At 38.5% G+C, this 17,050-nt stretch overlaps 1 protein-coding gene across 1 annotated transcript in view; it reads right to left on the reverse strand.

The window, feature by feature from the left end:
* DIAPH2 (diaphanous related formin 2) overlaps positions 1-17,050 on the reverse strand; it is a 659,108-nt gene that overhangs the window by 463,357 nt on the left and 178,701 nt on the right. Inside the window, 5 exon segments of the mRNA XM_072430145.1 lie at positions 2,204-2,314; positions 11,866-11,974; positions 12,652-12,788; positions 13,234-13,303; positions 14,682-14,756. Of these exon segments, the coding sequence (XP_072286246.1) occupies positions 2,204-2,314; positions 11,866-11,974; positions 12,652-12,788; positions 13,234-13,303; positions 14,682-14,756 (502 nt within the window).

Genomic DNA, 17,050 nt, shown 5'->3' on the forward strand with positions numbered 1-17,050 from the left:
GAAGGAAGGGGAGGCTGGAGGGCCCATTTGAGGAAGGAAGGGGAGGCTGGAGGGCTCATTTGAGGAAGGAAAGGCTAGATGGTAAATTTAATGAAGGAGAAGCTGCAGGGACGACATAAGGAAGGGAAAACGGGGGGGCCGATTGAAGTTTAATTATCAAATTGAGACCAGTAAAATTCAATCGATCTTGACTATAGTGCAATCTAGTATTAGTAAGCACTGGAAAAGCAAAGGCATCAATGGCCAGGCTACATTCTTTCAAGACAGCCAATTTTAGGTCAACAGCACTTTGAAACTGTTCTGGCTCACATCCCCCAGTCCCCCCTAACAAAAAAAAGTACAAACTGCATAACACAAATGTATTTTTAATGTGGAGAAAGGAAAAGCACACGGAAGGTAATTCGACTTACCTAACACAAAATGATCATTTTACAGCCAGTACTCGGCAGGCCACCTGAGTGTTTCAGACAGTAAAAAGCAACACCAGGCATTCTACATGAGTGAAACTGTATGTGACACAGAACACATTTAACATAAATATATCCCCGAGTTATTCAATTAAGGAAACAGACCATTTTATGGTCAACTCAATTTAAATTGTCTCCTCGGCACACACTGCTGGAAACAATAACGTTAAAGAGAATGTGCAGTGAACTTGGAGAGGGGCGCAGTGAACGTCGCAGCTGGGATCTGACCCGGGGCTGTCAAACGCCTTTGCCATGCATCCGCTCGAATAAGCTTTAATTCTTCCCCTGAGCATTGGTCCACCAAAAAGAGAATAGGGCAATTTTATTATTTCTTTAAAGCTGCATTTGTTTGCTGCAAGGTGACAAGAGAGGAGATGACATAATTCCAGGTTTAAGAGCTAAAGATGAAGACCGTGTAATTTATTACACAAGCATGCTGGATTGTAGGTTATAGTGGCTGGGAACGTCCAGCTAATACCCTGCCTGTGGTCTGGTATTGTGCAGACATTTTATTATTGGGTAACAAAGCTCAAAATATGCCTATCACATTAGGCAAGAGCATCTTTAACCAAAACTTTTATTTGGTGATTCGGTAGGCAATAGTTCCGATCTCCACCTGCTAATCCTGTCTTGCACAATTTCAAAGGCTCCTTGCCAGTACAAAAATGTATACAAATTGATTGCATGCAAATTACTTAATCTGATTTTACTGCCCACCAGCCTCTCACAATGTGTATTAAAAGCTGCAGTATGTCTGTTACATCCAGGCCACCTATTTCCCTAGCTGCCCAGCATCTTTTAGCCGAGTGTTTCACAACTAGGGTTCCTCCAGGGGTTCCTTAAGAACAATCCGTGCCTCTTGGCTCAAAAAACCATTGGTGTCACCCAAACTGACCTATCTGTAAGAGTGACATTCTTCCCAATGACTATTGTGCTAATATACTGTGAGCTGTGAATAAAATAATTATAGAAGGGGGAGGGGGGTTCCCGAAGACCTGAAAGTTATCCCAAGGGTTCCCATGTTAAAAAGAGACAAAAGGCTGCTCTAGCCCCTTATCACCCAGTCTAGTTGTCCTTGGCTAGCCCATTTCCACCCATTCTGGTTCTCATTGGCCAGCCACTTTTATTTATTGGATTTCAGCTGGATGGTTTGCATCATGTGTGAGTTTACCTAAAACAGTTTGCATGCAAAAGGCTAGGAACACTTACTCCTCCAGGTCAAAAATAACCCAACAAGGTAATTTATTATTGGCATGACCCCTTCTATAAAAGCCAGCCTTGTATTTTCATATAGGATGCTGTAAAGTTTTTAGGAAGCTAAAAAAAAGGACCTTGCTGGACCCTCCATTGGCAATAATGTGCCTGCAATGTATAGAGAAACGCAAAAGATTCAGTGATTATATCAATGAGCCTAAAATAAGGTATGCTTTGGAAATCAGAAAGGTGATACGTTAATAAGAGAGCAAATAAGGAATCAGAGAAAGAAGATTAAGCGTTACCTTGCTCTGAATGTCTCATTGAGCAGAATTCACTCTGAGACACAACAGAGAGCAAGGGAAAATCCTTCTAAAGTGAGATGGGTTCTCTCGTGGAATAGGTGTCCCCAAGGTAAAATATTATTAGCCCTCTTGTTTCATAAAAAGCTTTAAGATTAAACTGTAAGTTAATTAGAACTTTTCCTGTGCCTGTACCAGTGTGTGAAGAATGGCATAATTACAAGAAATGCTCCAACTTACAGGTAATATTTGCTTTAACCCGCATCTTAAGAATTCATTCCTCAGGTGTATCCTGAAGTCCAGATCTTCTGGAGAGGTCAGGAGGGCATTTATGAACTGCATACAAGAAACCTGCAGAGAAAAGTTTAGAGAATTACATTTAGTAAAGTACGTTAAAAAAAAAAAAATCACAAATAATGAGCAACTTCAGCAAAATCTGATCTGTGGGTATGTCTGTTGGTTCTCTGACTGGCCCCTTAGTCACATTTAGCTGGACTTGATGTGTAATGTTATAGACCTTCTCTAGATTATCCAAGCCACTTCTTCAGTTCGAATAAGTGTCAGAAACATACCCCAGCATTATTATCTACACAGGCAGCACAAACACCTTAATCCAATCACCATGGAATGTGTCAAGGAAGATGCTGATTGTCCAAAATCCATTGCACTGCTCTAGAACAATCAGCTTTTGCTTGATGCATTCCGTGGCAATTAGATTAGGGTTTTTGTGCTATGTGGGTATAAATGCTGGGGTATGTTACAGTAATTAGCTGCGAATGAAGAATGGTTGGATAAGGTATGAAAAGCCTTTACCATTGCACATCAATTCCAGCTGAATGTGACTAGTTGATCTTTAGGTATGTGACCCAATGCTCAATCCACTACCACAACCTGACCTATGACTTTTTGGGGCTCATTTCTCCTAAAGCATTGAGCCAATTCCTTCAACAATGGTGCCAACATATTACACAGAATTTTTAAGTTGATCTTCATGTCCAGCTGTTCCTTGCAGTAGCTTACCAGCATGTTTTAGGGATGTTGGAGGAATATGGAATGCTCGGAGGAAATCCATGCAAACACAATAGGTGCATGCACGTGCCAAGCAAATTGCATCCCGGCAGAGATAAAAAACCTGGGACTGCAATTTGTGAGTGCAACAATATAAGCAAGATCCAGATCAAGCAATCTTCTTCCTGATCTGCCCAATACTGATGATGGGTTTATGTGTGTTTTGTATGCATTAATAAGGCCATTAATAAGGAGATCAACAGATCCATTAGTGTCAATTTTCCAGCGAGCTTTGGGGTTTCATTCTTTTGGATCAGTTTATTGTTTGGAAATGCAGTCAGTGGGAGTAATAATTCTGTGCTGAAAAGTGTTGCTTTAATATACTTATTTACCAGTTAGCACCATTTCCAATGCACAAATCAATTTCTTAGATTTTACTTTTTATTCTGTAAAGCATTCCGTGGCTTTGACCATTTGCATTGACAGCTTTACAGATAATGTTTTAAACCTCCCAAAACTCATCACAAGTATCAGCTGTGGAAAAAAAAAATTAATTAGCTGTGAATTTGATTATAGCTTCAGCACCGGCAGAGAGTGGAAACAGTGAATTAAATCTAACAAGTATTATTAATATCAGGAATAATTTTACAGTAACATTTTGTGTAAGTAGCTGTTGAAAATTGAGAATCGGCAGTGCTGGAATATGTGAGATACAATAGGTCATATAATACGCGTATTCTGTAACAAGCAAAAGATCTTTTGTTCCAGGAACTAAGGATTTTTTTTCTATCAATTGGTAATTCTAGACAATTTTTGAGTCTTGTTCATTATGTGTGTATTTATTATTTCTCGTATCGAGCCGATGCAGTAAAATATAATTCCTACCCAAGACAATATTTTAGCCAATGGTAGGTCCTGGGGGCTTTCTGATTTCTAATATGCCCTGAGGTCATCCACATGTACTTATCTTCTTCCTTTTTATCTCATCTTTGGGTGTTCTGATACATATTTTAAGATGGGTCTACCCAAAACTGATATTTTGGGTGACTGGTAAATGCTTAAAAGATAAAAAGAAAACAGTTTCCAATATCTCTGAGGAATCCAATTGTCGGTCGGCACACTTTTTTTGACCAACATAATACCTTTCTCTGCTTGATTTTTACTTTCTTCTAGGTTAGGAAAGATTCCATAGAAGTAGTTGGAACACACTAAGGTGAAAGTGAACACTTTTGGGTTACCCCAGGTACCCATTGCAAGGAGATCTTGCCACTGGAGTACCCATGAGGGAAACACACCAGATTCCACTGGGTTGACCCTTTTAAAAACTGGCCTAAGTAGTATGACATCCTCGTAGTGGTCACAGCAGATTTGTAGGACCCAAGGGCTACATTTTCAGTCATTGACAACAATACCGTATAGATTTGCTCAATGATGAATTGTTTGTTTGCACTGGTTGTACCTAGACCAATGCCAACGTATATTATCACCTTTACATAGACAAATGTTTCAGCTTGAATATTCAATGAAACCACCATCATATGAGTTGGATTTGGCAACTTTAGGTCTTGTGTTATTATGGTTTGAGCTTGTTTAAATGAGAAAAAGTTGTGTCCATGTATATTTCTCCTTGCAATTGACATCAGAGATGCGTGGAAGATCTTTTAGGGTTCATTGACAAAGTTGCTTTTTGCATTTCCACTGACTTGTATAGAGAGAGAAGCAGTTCTGATAAAAGCAAACAGTTTACACATAATAAATTCAATTTTTTGCTGTATTCCAAACAAAAAAAGATCAATTAACAGCACCTTTAGCTGAGAGGGTGAATATTTTCAGTATTCCAACTAGAACACAGCTCCATCATTGGAGCGTCTGCGTGAATAGGTCATGTTTTGCCTGGTGACACGTGTGAACATGCTGAAGAACAAGCCCAGTCGCCGATTCATAAAGACTGGAGGTGCCATCTGCTCATGTTGCTTCCTGCCAGGAGAAATCCTGGCTTAATGGCTTGTGCTAATACATTACCAGTAAAGGGAACATTTCTCTCAGAAACAAGTTAATGAGTCTTCTGGTATTCGTTTCACTTACTCAAAATGATGGCCGAGCTTATCCAATTTTTTGTTTTCTGCCATTGCCATTTCTAAATTGTGGATTTTCAGGTGTTTGTTGGGGACCTTTCAATAAATACGGCTTCACTGGGTTAAGAAGGCCATTCGGAAACCCAGTCAAGGCTTTGAAAGGCTTTCAAAAATGTGAATCAATGTAAACCTTGACTGATATCAAAATATACAATACTTGTTTCACCTTTTTTCATTCTTTGCTGTAGATCAATGCTACTGAACTCCTTTGCATGCACTCCAGTGCATTCTGGTTTCCTGATGGTGACAACAGTGCATGCATAATAAGTGCTAGAAAAGCCACACTTAATCTCCATTAGAAGCCCTTGTAACATGATGGCAATCCAGACAACCAATCAGGAAATTTGGCTGCAGTATTGGGCTTTTAAAGGCAGGATCTTAATAAATTATTAACTGATTTAAAAAAAAAAAAATTAATGTGTCTTCTTTAATGATATATACAAGAAATAAATGTATAGAATGTGTAAAAATATGTATAAAATATATATATAGTGTTTTTTTTTTCCTGAGAAATTCAGACTTGCAGTGAATGTTGAGACACAAGGATTACATGTAATCAAGCTGGGGTTTCAATTCCCTCGATATTCCGGATGAACGCGGTGCGCTCTTGTATCGTCACCTTGACCTCAGAATAAAGCAGAATACAATCACATCTCCTGTCCTTCCATCACTTAACTCCTCTTCTCATATCAGCTTGTAAAAATTACAGGACTGTGTGTGTCAGGCGGCCTTAACCTCTGAAGGGAGGGCCATCCTTCCAATCATTATCTCATTCACACCAGCTATTCTGGGACTTGACTTCTGTCCCCCTTCACCGACAGTCAAAGCTTAAATAAATACGTGTGCAAAATTCTCTCCCTCGCTTCTATTTTCCCAGAACTTTGAAACTCAAGGCAACGAGGACAATGAATATTGGAAAGTCTTTCCATTTGTCACTCTGATAATGATGTTACATTGGTGAGCTGATGATTTAACAAGTAAGAGTTTAACTTTAACAGTCAAGATTTGATTTTTGCATTTGGGAATTTTATATATCAAGCCAAAGAGGGTCACCAATATTCTTACATCACAATATGGGACGGAGAGGGATTTAACATGTCAAAAACATAGAACAATGATTCACCTAAGCAAGATAGTAGCAAGGCCCTTCAACCTGGGCTTTTCAAGATTATTTATTGGTTAGAGATGAGCTAACACAGAATTTAATATCACAGTACAGACAGTTGCCTGTTGGCCAATCTCTAAATGTCTGGGGGATCCCTGTTCTAGGAACAAAAGTGAACCAAAAAGAACTACCAGAGGTCCCTTTGCTGCTTCATAAGTGTATATTCACTGAAAATCTTAATTTCCTTGGCACAAATTCATTAAATGTGATGAATATCACGGCTACAACACCTGTAATGACATGTAATGTAATGGCATGAACCTGTTCAGGTTTCGACAAACTTGGGAAAATTAAATGGAAGCCCTAATTGTTCACTATGAAAAAAAATTCCATTTTTTTGCTTTGGACATTTTCCATATTGATTTCTGTTATGAAGTTCAACCAGTTGCTGTCTTGGGAGATGGTTTTGATGGGTCTAACTGTGGTCACAGAGTTAAATAAGTGAAGATTTGCAACACTGCAGGCCAAACACCTTAAACTCTGTTTGCATCATGTCTGCCTTTATTTTTTTAATGCTTCTTCTGTCTGGATCCAAAAACACAAATCATTGATTGTTTTTCTGAATCCAACAAGTGCACCTTACAGCTAATATGTGGACACCTAATTTATCACACCTATATTATATGGTCAATTTGTGGACATCTTTCAGTATCTTCCCAGTGAGGGGTAATGGTAATAATATAACATACAAAGTCATTTTAGAAAATGTAGTGCTTCCACCGTTGTAACAACAGATTGAGGAAGGCTGTTTTCTGTTGCCCTGTGACTATGCCTTTTTGCTGAAAGCCGGCTACATACAGATTTGGCTTAGTCAAGTTGGTAAGAAGGAGCTCAAGTGTTTGCACAAAGACCTGACCTCAACCCTACTGAACATCTTTGAGATACATTTTAATGCCAACTATGAGCCAGGTCTTCTCACCCAACAATAGTACTTGACCTCAAAAATGAGCTTTGGCTGAATGGGCACAATGGACCCACTTCAAAATCTATTGGAAGGCCTTTCAAGAAGTATGGAAATTTCCAAAATGCTCATATTCATATGATGCACCAAATTAGCAGCCCAGTACAGTTCCAGCTGCACATGAAACAGGTAAATAGAATTTATTTAGATCTTCAGGCAAAACATATTCCTATGTATGGAGAGTCATGTAAAGATACTACAAGAGCAATGCTGGATGCAATCCAAAATCAATTAGTGTATTGCCCTCTTTTAGGATAGGGTGACCCCATAAAACTCATGAGAAAAATAGCTCCTTTGATTCCGAGAAATCATTTTATTACATAGCGTGTTGAACTCCGAGCCAATCAGTGACCAAAACCACTGGCCTGTAATTTTTATCCTGCACGCTTCTCTGCATCAGAGGGTATGTTAAGCAGCTCCAGTTAACTATAGCAGAGTTTTATAGAAGTCATTATGATTTATGAGAATGAATAAAGTCGGCCTTACCCATCTCCCAGCCATGGTGATGGAAGGGTAATCAGTTCTCGTTAAGTCCTGCGTTATGGTTTAATGGACCAATAAGAAGGATTTGTTCTTAAAGGTCATGTCCACGGAGAAGAAAAACTTATCGCTAAGTTTGATACAATTTAAAAAGTTATTAGATATAATGCAGTACTGAACCCATACCGTGTACATTTAACATTAATTATATCACTGATTTTAATTTTTGATGCACATTGTTGTGACCGTTACCCGTCCCTTTTGCTTTAGTGGTTAGCACTATGGATTTTTAGAATTACATTCATGGGTTCAGTTCCCATCAGGATTGTCAATTGCTTTGAGTTTATTTGCAGGGTTCTTCTAAATCCCTCGCTGTTAGCCAACTACTTCAAATCATCACAACTTCAAATCATCAACTAAACAAGTATAATTTTGCTTTGGATCAATGAACTGCTTTATCTAATAGTTCTCATCCATGTAAAGGATTGCTTGGCCGCCAAATGACTTACACACAAAATTGCCTACTGACCAGCTGCGTAATATTAACAAACTTTAAAAAGAGATGTAAAATTAAATGTATCATTCCATTGATAATAAGTTTAAAGCTGAACTCCAAATAGCTAAATGCACAGCTGTTTTATCTGCCAAAAAGTTTCTTTTTCTCCTTATCCAGTGCCGAGATTGACACAGCACAGCCCTGGCCAGCAGTGGAGGACTGCTGATTTTTCTTTGCTAAAGTTTAGGGTTCAATCCCTACCCCAGCCTGTGATTGGACATCACAAAAGAGATCCACATACTATATCGATATTCTTTCTTGGTATGGCCTGAGTCAGCCAACATGAGCGTACACAGGCATTTCGGAGAAAATGGAAAAGTTATGAATTGTAGGAAAGGAAGGGAGGGTATAGGATGATAAAACCTGCAATTGCTTGTTTATGTTGGGTTTAGATATTTTAGCAAAAAAGGCCGTCATGACCCATTTTGTTGTGTTGATCTACTTTTTTTTATTCAAGCTCCATGTGTTTCTTAAGGACCATGCCACAATCTGAATCTTCTTACACAGGTTTGTGACTGGTTCTCTTTAATATGCATCACATGTTAATGGGTGGTTGGATCTGTTCATGATGCTGGATGAGCTGAATGAGACCAGGTAGACATTAGTGAACACCATGGTCACCTTCATTATTGGGTGTCCAATCAGTGTTATTAAAAAAATTAATGACGCCTTGTAACAGGAAATCCACCGAGTATCTTATTTTTTATACATCCTCTAAATCTACTTATCTGCAAATCAACTGCCTCTTTGGTCCCATGGTCCAGTAGATCTGCATTCAGCAAAGGCCATACTCATTTAATAAACCACGTCATGGCAGCGACTAGCAGAGCCTAACATCTTGATTGAGCGCCCAAACGGTTAAACAGCGTCCGATTTTTTAAGGGGAGATTGTGCACCAATTCAAATATTTTCTGGTTGGCACAAGCGCTATTAAACAAAACAAGCTGTAAGTGACGGAACACAAAGACAATATTCTGCAGGAATGTGCAATTATCAACGGTTAATGTCCCAAGGCAAAGGTGGCCATTTTTACAATTCCAGCATAACCAACCATTAGCTGTGTTAACAGCACAGATTTCTGGGTGAAGGCAGTAATTCCAAATTCTTAATGGCAGATAAAAGGGACGTGCAGCGGTTAGGAAGCTAAAAAGAAGTGCTTCTGATGATGAGACCCCGTATGGAAATGACTTCATGCTAAAATGCCTGCAAAGAAGGGTATGGGGTTATGTGACGCATAGAAGCATCATTGTGTGTATGTAGATAGGAGGCGGATAAAAGAATAATGTGAGGAAGTGCGTGTCAAGAGCTTGACGTCATGCTGTCCTCCAAAATTTTCATTTTCATAACTATCATATAAAGGATCTCTGCAGGTGTGTATACTTCTTGCTCATGTCCAGTACATAAAGGTAATTGGTGCATAAAGGAAATTTTGGCAAGCACTGCTGACATCTTTACTTTGCAACAGAATAAGCTGAATGAAATCCAACAACACCTTTCCTGTAAACTCATTGCCTTAATTTTCCACGCCCAAGGGGCATGTTCTCAAGCCCAAGCGTACAGCCAATTGCTGCAGAATTGTGCTTAGGGTACTACATGCCACCAGCAGAATTCAATACTGCTAACCATTGCAGACAAAATGGACCTGGAGATCTGGGCAAAGAATTAAGAAAATAATTACTGAAAATGTTACAAAAAAAGGCAAGGTGGCATAAAAGATGGATGTTACTATTTAGAATTGGGCACTTTTAGGAGATTTGAGATAGTATTGGGGGCATTTATAAAAGCAAGCAGAACAGCAAAATAGGGTGCCTTTATTTAGAAAAGTTTATGCAACAAGTTTACCGGGTCTTTAGGACCCCCCGCACCTGGATCTCTCGGTAGCCAATTGCAACATATTCTACTTACAGTTATACCACGAATGGCAAGCCAGATTTACAAAGTGGCCAGAAGCAGGTTTTATTCTGTTGAGTTGCTACATAACTAAGGGAGGAATTGTTCTGCTGAATCTTCAGGGCCATAATGCTCCCCTTTGTTTAGTAAGGCCTTGGTGTGCAGGTGTCCCGCTGTGTAAGGTAAGGTAGCTGACAAGGCAACAACCTGAAATGGCCACCAACTAACCTGAACCCAAATCAAACCAATCGTAAAGAGCTGAACACTGAGATTCTTGTAGCACCCCTGTGGTGACTAGTTCTCTTTCAATCTCTCAGTATTACAGAGTTTATATATATAATGTGAAAGGTGTACTACAGACAAAGCAAGGACATATCCACAGTTCTGCTGTAGCTATCAGGAAGTTTTCCAGGGGAGCTCTCGCACTACGATTTAGTGAAGGAAAGTGCAGAACATCTATCCACAGATCAGATCAGCCGCACCGTAACAATTATTCCTAGAAGTCATTTTGGCAGTTCGACGTATTGACAACCTGTCAAATCCTCTCCATGAAGCCATCAAAGATAGCAAAGCCAGCAATTTGGTAAGCTGCAAATGTATTCAGCCAATTATTTTGCAAAAAGCCTGCATTGCTGTTGTATGGTGCCGAAGAGACTTTGCGGTCCATTATTAATATTATTATTAAACAGGATTTATATAGCGCCAACATATTACGCAGCGCTGTACATTAAATAGTTGTACATTAAATAGGTCCATGACAGGTATGTTTGTGCTTCAGTAAATAACTTTACAGCTACACTCCAGGCAGACTGCTAAAAACACAGGTAACATACTGAACATATATGGGGTGGCTTATCTCCCAAAAGATACAAAAAGTATTGACCATTTTATCCTGAGATTCACACAGCTAGGTGGATGAAACCACTCTCTCCATTACAGTTAAGCAATATAGTATGCTCTCTTTTTCAAAACCAGCCTGCTGATTGGACAGTTTAGTTGCACCTGAAGACTGATTAGGTCTCACTCCGCTCTATATTTCTCTCCTCTATCAGCATGTTTCTTGTCAGCACATTTGTGTCAGTATGTAGCTCACCCAACTGGCCCTGTTCACATTGTCTCTCTAAAGTGTTACAAGAGGGTGAAAGCAAGGTAATGTAAGGACTTCTAACAGAAACATAAAATTACATAAAGAATTTGGGGCTGCACCGATTTGTGTATTTTTTATCTGCCAGGAATTTAGCAGTAACACAATAAGGGTCCGTTTAAAAGAATAACCAGTTCGAAATGTTTCCACAATATGTATTACAATGTTGAATATTATTAATCCACATTTATACATGGATTGTGATTGCTTGTTTTAGATTGTTGAAGAGCCAATCATCAAAAATAAATTATATGCATTCTATTCTGTAGCTAGAGAACCCGGGAGCTAGTTGGTGGCCTAAATTTGGGTGGAATGCCACAGGGAACCTGTAGAGATGATCCAGTGCAGATTGTTGATTGATGATCCAGATGCAAAATTGTTTGGTTTATTATTATTATTATTATTAAACAGGATTTATATAGCGCCAACATATTACGCAGCGCTGTACATTAAATAGGGTTACAGTAATATAAACCATGGGCAGAGTTTTATTTGCTCGAAGCTGAAGCAATGAATAATTAATTTGTTCTCTTTACATTGCCCTGGAAGCCATGAAGACTCACCTGTAACTGAAGAGCTTCGTCATTCTCCAAGCCTTCTACTATGGGCGCGAAACGCTCTCGGTTGTTGATTTCAGCCGCGGTGCTTATTGCCTCGAGAAGTTTGTCCAAGCTATTTAGAAAAGGAAACAGCATGACATCTTTTTTTCACAATAAGGAATCTTATAGATGACCCTTGAAAGTTTTTAAAGGATTGTTCAACCCAAAACTATTGTTACTGCAAAGCCAATTAAAATGTATTCGTACATAAATTTGCTGGGTCGGGGTGGGGGGGGGGGGGACAGTCGAATTTGACATCACCCTGACCTTCTATCAATTCTGATGACAATACTATGCTCAAAGGCCTTGCAATCAATCCAATAAAAAGTTGGTGACCATATTTTCATACATTTGCACAAAAATAAATTTTAAGAACGAATACAAATTCATGAAAATTATAATTATAGTATACTTCCCGAACAATAAGGTTGGAAAAAAAACCTTTTTGGGGTTTAGGTATGGGGGGGGGCACCATTCCATATGGGTTTTGTTGACAAGGAAACAAAGTGATGGAAAGCATAACAAGCTGTCACTTGTAGCAGAGGTGGAAATTTGGGGACATCAGTGACAACTATCCAAAGATTGCATTTCACTAAAAATCACTAAAATGGCTCCAAAACAGCAGTAAAATTGCTTATTTATTTTACCTATTCTGTCCCAAACTAGGAAATATGTACAGACCTCAGCTTTAACCTAATGCAGCAAATACATCATCATCATAAATCTTCCACATCACACAACTAAACTTACATATTGTCCTCTCCAACAATGCAGATGGCAGATAAGATCTTCAGAATCTCGGTCATCATGTTGGCTTGTTTGGGGTCAATTGCTCTGGCCAACAGGAGCAAACTGCGTTCTTCTCCGAGAATTCTTTGCAGGCCATACTGATGAAGGAATATTATCATTAGTTTACTTTAAGGCTGCTGGGTTCATGTTTTAGGTAATAAAGATAAATCTTACCAATAAGTTCAAAGAAAAACAAGTCCTACTAAATGGAAGAAAAGATGGGAATGTTTGAACATCAAAATAATGTAATTACTTCTCAATTTTAAAATCAGTTGAAAACTGGTGTGTCTGATTTTTCTTTCTAGAGTCCATTTTTCATGGACTCCGGTGGTTCTGCTTCTATTGGGATTTGCTTTTGAAACATGCTTAAATTGTTTTTATTGAAGATGAGGTTAAGTAGAACTATAAGAAGTATAACACTTCAGGTCCGCCTCCAATCAACAGGCAAGGGGAAGGGGGTCTTTCATTTTTTTCATAGATGCAATGCAAATTAATAATTTAATATAAGATGAAAACGTGTTCCTTGGGGGCCGTCTCACCTACCTTGTTGTTCATGAATGCTTTCAGGCATTGAATTAGCTTATGTTGATTCTTCTTGTCAATACTCTCCTGCCTTGAGAAACAAAAAATAACCAATTCGCATATTCAACAAATCGATGAGATATATGTTTATCCAATCATATTTAAACTCACATCTAATTGGTTGTTCCAGAGGGTCTGCGCATTTGTGATGTATATAAAAGTACATCTAATTTGGGATAGGAGAGAGGAAGAAAAATATTTCTACGTCTCATTTTCCCCCTTTTCAATGTCTTAGCATAAAGTTGAAATATTGGATTGTCCCTTTAGTTTCTGTTCCATTGTGACAATGGTCAACTCCCCTTCTGGGGACACAGCCATACAAAATAAAATTACACCTCTTTTTGCCTTCTCCAAAACTAAAAGATCCATTTAAAAGTCTATAATTGATTTATTACTGCTTTCATCTGTATGTATCGGCTACTTATGTTTATCCTATTTTTCTGGACTTTGATTTTCATGATATACTTTTCTGGCTAATAATGCTTTCTAAAAATACAGAAAATATATGTTATCTTTCCAGAAATTGAAAATAAAAAAAACCCCAACTTATTATTAATTATAGCTTGCACCAAATGCCAGCATCTTTGAAAAAAGATTTCCACTCCATTACTGTTCCAGTAAAAAAGTAAAATTTTGGAACTTTTATTGACAGTGACAATAGTTACCAGGACAAAGGGAGAGTAATCTACCCAACCTTGACAAAGGCTGAACTTGATGGTCTTGACATGGTTGATAAACCTTATGTATTGTACTCGATCCAAAACTAAAACCAGAGCAACGTGGCTTTTGATAGACTTTTCTTTTTTAATTCAGGTATATTTACATTACGTAGGCTTTGATTGGTTTATTGCCTATTTTAAAGCCATGGTGCATGTTTAGTGAACACAAAGGGCCTGATTTACCAAAGCTCTCCAAGATTGGAGAAGATCGGCTATCATGGGAAAACACAGGGGATCCTGCAAACCTAGAAAAGATCTGGTCCAAAATTTAAAACATTTGCCAATTACGAAATATATTTCAGGTTTCCTGAATCACCAAGGCTCAGCCATGGTATTCTATCTTCTCCAGTGCAGAACGGTAATAAATCTGACTGTTTGCGAGCCCTCAGCGAGAGGTCTTTGGTAGGTTGGACAAGAGCCAGTTGCACCTCCCAACTTCAGTTCTAGGGGTTCAGCAGATAAAAGTGCCCTGTATAACCTCTATATACTACATAGGTAGGAATATATATGGGTTTGGAGACTAAGAGCAGCCCAGCCAAACCTATCAGAGATGTGCCACATGTAGGGTTGGAGGTGAAGAGTTGTGAACCTCTAGAGAGACATAAAACACTGTCATACTTCATAATAGATAAAAGAAAAAAAAAACTATGATTAAATCCCCCAATTCAAAATAAGTAATGTGTTCCTTACTGTTTTTTGTCCAGAAGTCTCTCCAAAACATCCAAAAGGAGACCAAGGCCTTCATGTCCGAAGTTGTTGACCCAGCTGTAGAATGAGAGAAGACAAAAGAAGCGTTATTGCAAAGCTTTGCTACGAAATCAAGATGTTTCATAAGCGTTTTACTATAAAACAAATTCTGGTGTCTTTTTGTCGGGTTTGAAAACGCAGTGTTTTAAATGATGCCCTGGTAAATAGCAGTCATTCAAAGTGACAAGGCAGTTTTGTCCGATAACTTGAGTAAAGTGATACGCAGACATAATTTCCTTTATTAAATATTATTACTTCAGCTACAATGGGAAACGGAGGGTGTGTTACAATATACAGTGTGAAGATACCCCACGTTACAACTATGAAATTGTTGGACTGCCCATTTGAAAAGCATGGGCATGAACATGAAGTTGGCCCTCTCTTTGCAGCTATACCAGCCTTCACTTTGCTCAGAAGGCTTCTTACAAGATGTTTGGGTTCTGCATGCAAGAATTTGTAACCGTTGGACTAAAAAAAATAAGGTTTGAAGCTGATTATGAAGAAGAGGTCCTGGTTTACAATTGGTATCACAATTATTCCCAGCGTATGAAATATTGTTAACAGGAGCCCTAAATGTAGGCCCACAATAGTCATCTGTCCCCGCTCCCCCGATATTCAGCCATTCCTATTGGGATTACTCTACTTTGCCATTCATTCATTCCCAGCTTGCGCAGGGGAATCTTGGATTGCCGTGTATCTAGGAAATCAAAGCTAGGCTGCAAATGTTCAGCTTTTTGCCAGATACCCCAAACAGTCAAGCTGGTATGAGGGCTTTTTGCAGAAGGAACAATGTCTGTCTCTTTTTGCATAAATGACCTGCCTAATTTTGGATTCTTAAAAGTGGAACGCTAGTCCTTTTTTTGTATTCCTCCACACCAACATCCCTAATGCAACCAAATAATAGTCTATGATCCTTCTATGCTTTAAATCTAGCACTACACTACACTTTAAAAACTTGAAATCAATTTGGAGAGTTGTCCATATGTGCACGTGTGGATACAGAATTCTGCTCAAGCTCAGAAGGGTAGCCTCAGAATTCTAGACTAGTGCCTTTAAAAAAAACAAAGGAAAACAAAAAAACGAAACTTACATAGGTAAAAATTAAATAGAAAGCAAAGACTTATTATAATTTAGAGTACTTCAATATTGGTCAACAATGTCACAGGGGCCAATTGATCCTGCTCTAAAATCCTTGGCAATTCCTAGCACAGGGGGATTTAGTTTCAGTCAATGTCACTTGCTCATCTGCAGGTTTAGAGGTCAGAGAGTGAACCAGACTGGGGGTTTAATGGACACCTTTACATGAGCACCAATAGATTCATCAAATTGCCATGCGGAGCAAAAAGCTATGGAGAACAATCCAGAGATTTTAAATGGTTTTGGGTGGCCCCATTGTGAACAAAGCAATCAGCTCATCTATATATTGGTCTACTATACATAATTCTTTATACCATTCTCTTATCCCACCGACATATTTGTGGCACTGCACCCCTGTTGGGACCTAGGAGAGGAATACTGCTTGGGTCAAAGCACAAGACATAGCAAGTGTCAAAGCAGCCATACAACTTAGGATAAAATAATAGCTATAAGACTGAGCACAAAGGAGAAAACAGATGCAAAGCAGCCCATATAGATGGTGGTGAGTTTTAATTGATTAAAAAGACATTTACACTATCTAGGCGTGTCATTTTCAATATATATGTGTCAGTCTGTTGGGGATTGAAAGTGTTTTCATTGGCCTTTATTTATTTTATTAACTCTTTTGCAAAAAGAAAAATGCTGTTTTAGTTTCATGTGGTCCTTTAAATCTCACAGTTTTATCCCAAACCCCTTAACACCTACCCCCTCCCGGATCCTAACAAGCTGGATCCATCCTGTGACTATAGAGTCCAGGAAGACATGCTTATTGTGTGATCAAATCAGCACAAGCTCTGAAACTGTTAAGAGAAAATTAACATTGCACATTGTACGTACGAAATAGCCTGGGAGGCTGTGAAGAGTCTCATTTTTAATGAGCGATGCTTTGGTATTAATTATATGGGGTGCTTTGTTCGATGTGCTATGGAATTTGTACTATTTTGCCATATTGTTATTAAATATCCAAACTCTGCAGGTGATTTAATTATGCTCAGGGCGCGCAGTTAGGAAAAAAAAAAAAAAAAGCTATGCAAAGTAAAAGTGCAACATAAATTAGTGTCTAGATATAAAAGGGAAATGTTAAGTGCTTATGAAATATGACCTGTTTAATTAATGCTATTAGACAGAATTTGTCATGTTTAAAGAACAATTTATATGGGCAATAGCTGTGTCTG

Source organism: Pyxicephalus adspersus, chromosome Z (genome assembly GCF_032062135.1).
Source record: "Pyxicephalus adspersus chromosome Z, UCB_Pads_2.0, whole genome shotgun sequence".
NCBI classification, from domain to species: domain Eukaryota; kingdom Metazoa; phylum Chordata; class Amphibia; order Anura; family Pyxicephalidae; genus Pyxicephalus; species Pyxicephalus adspersus.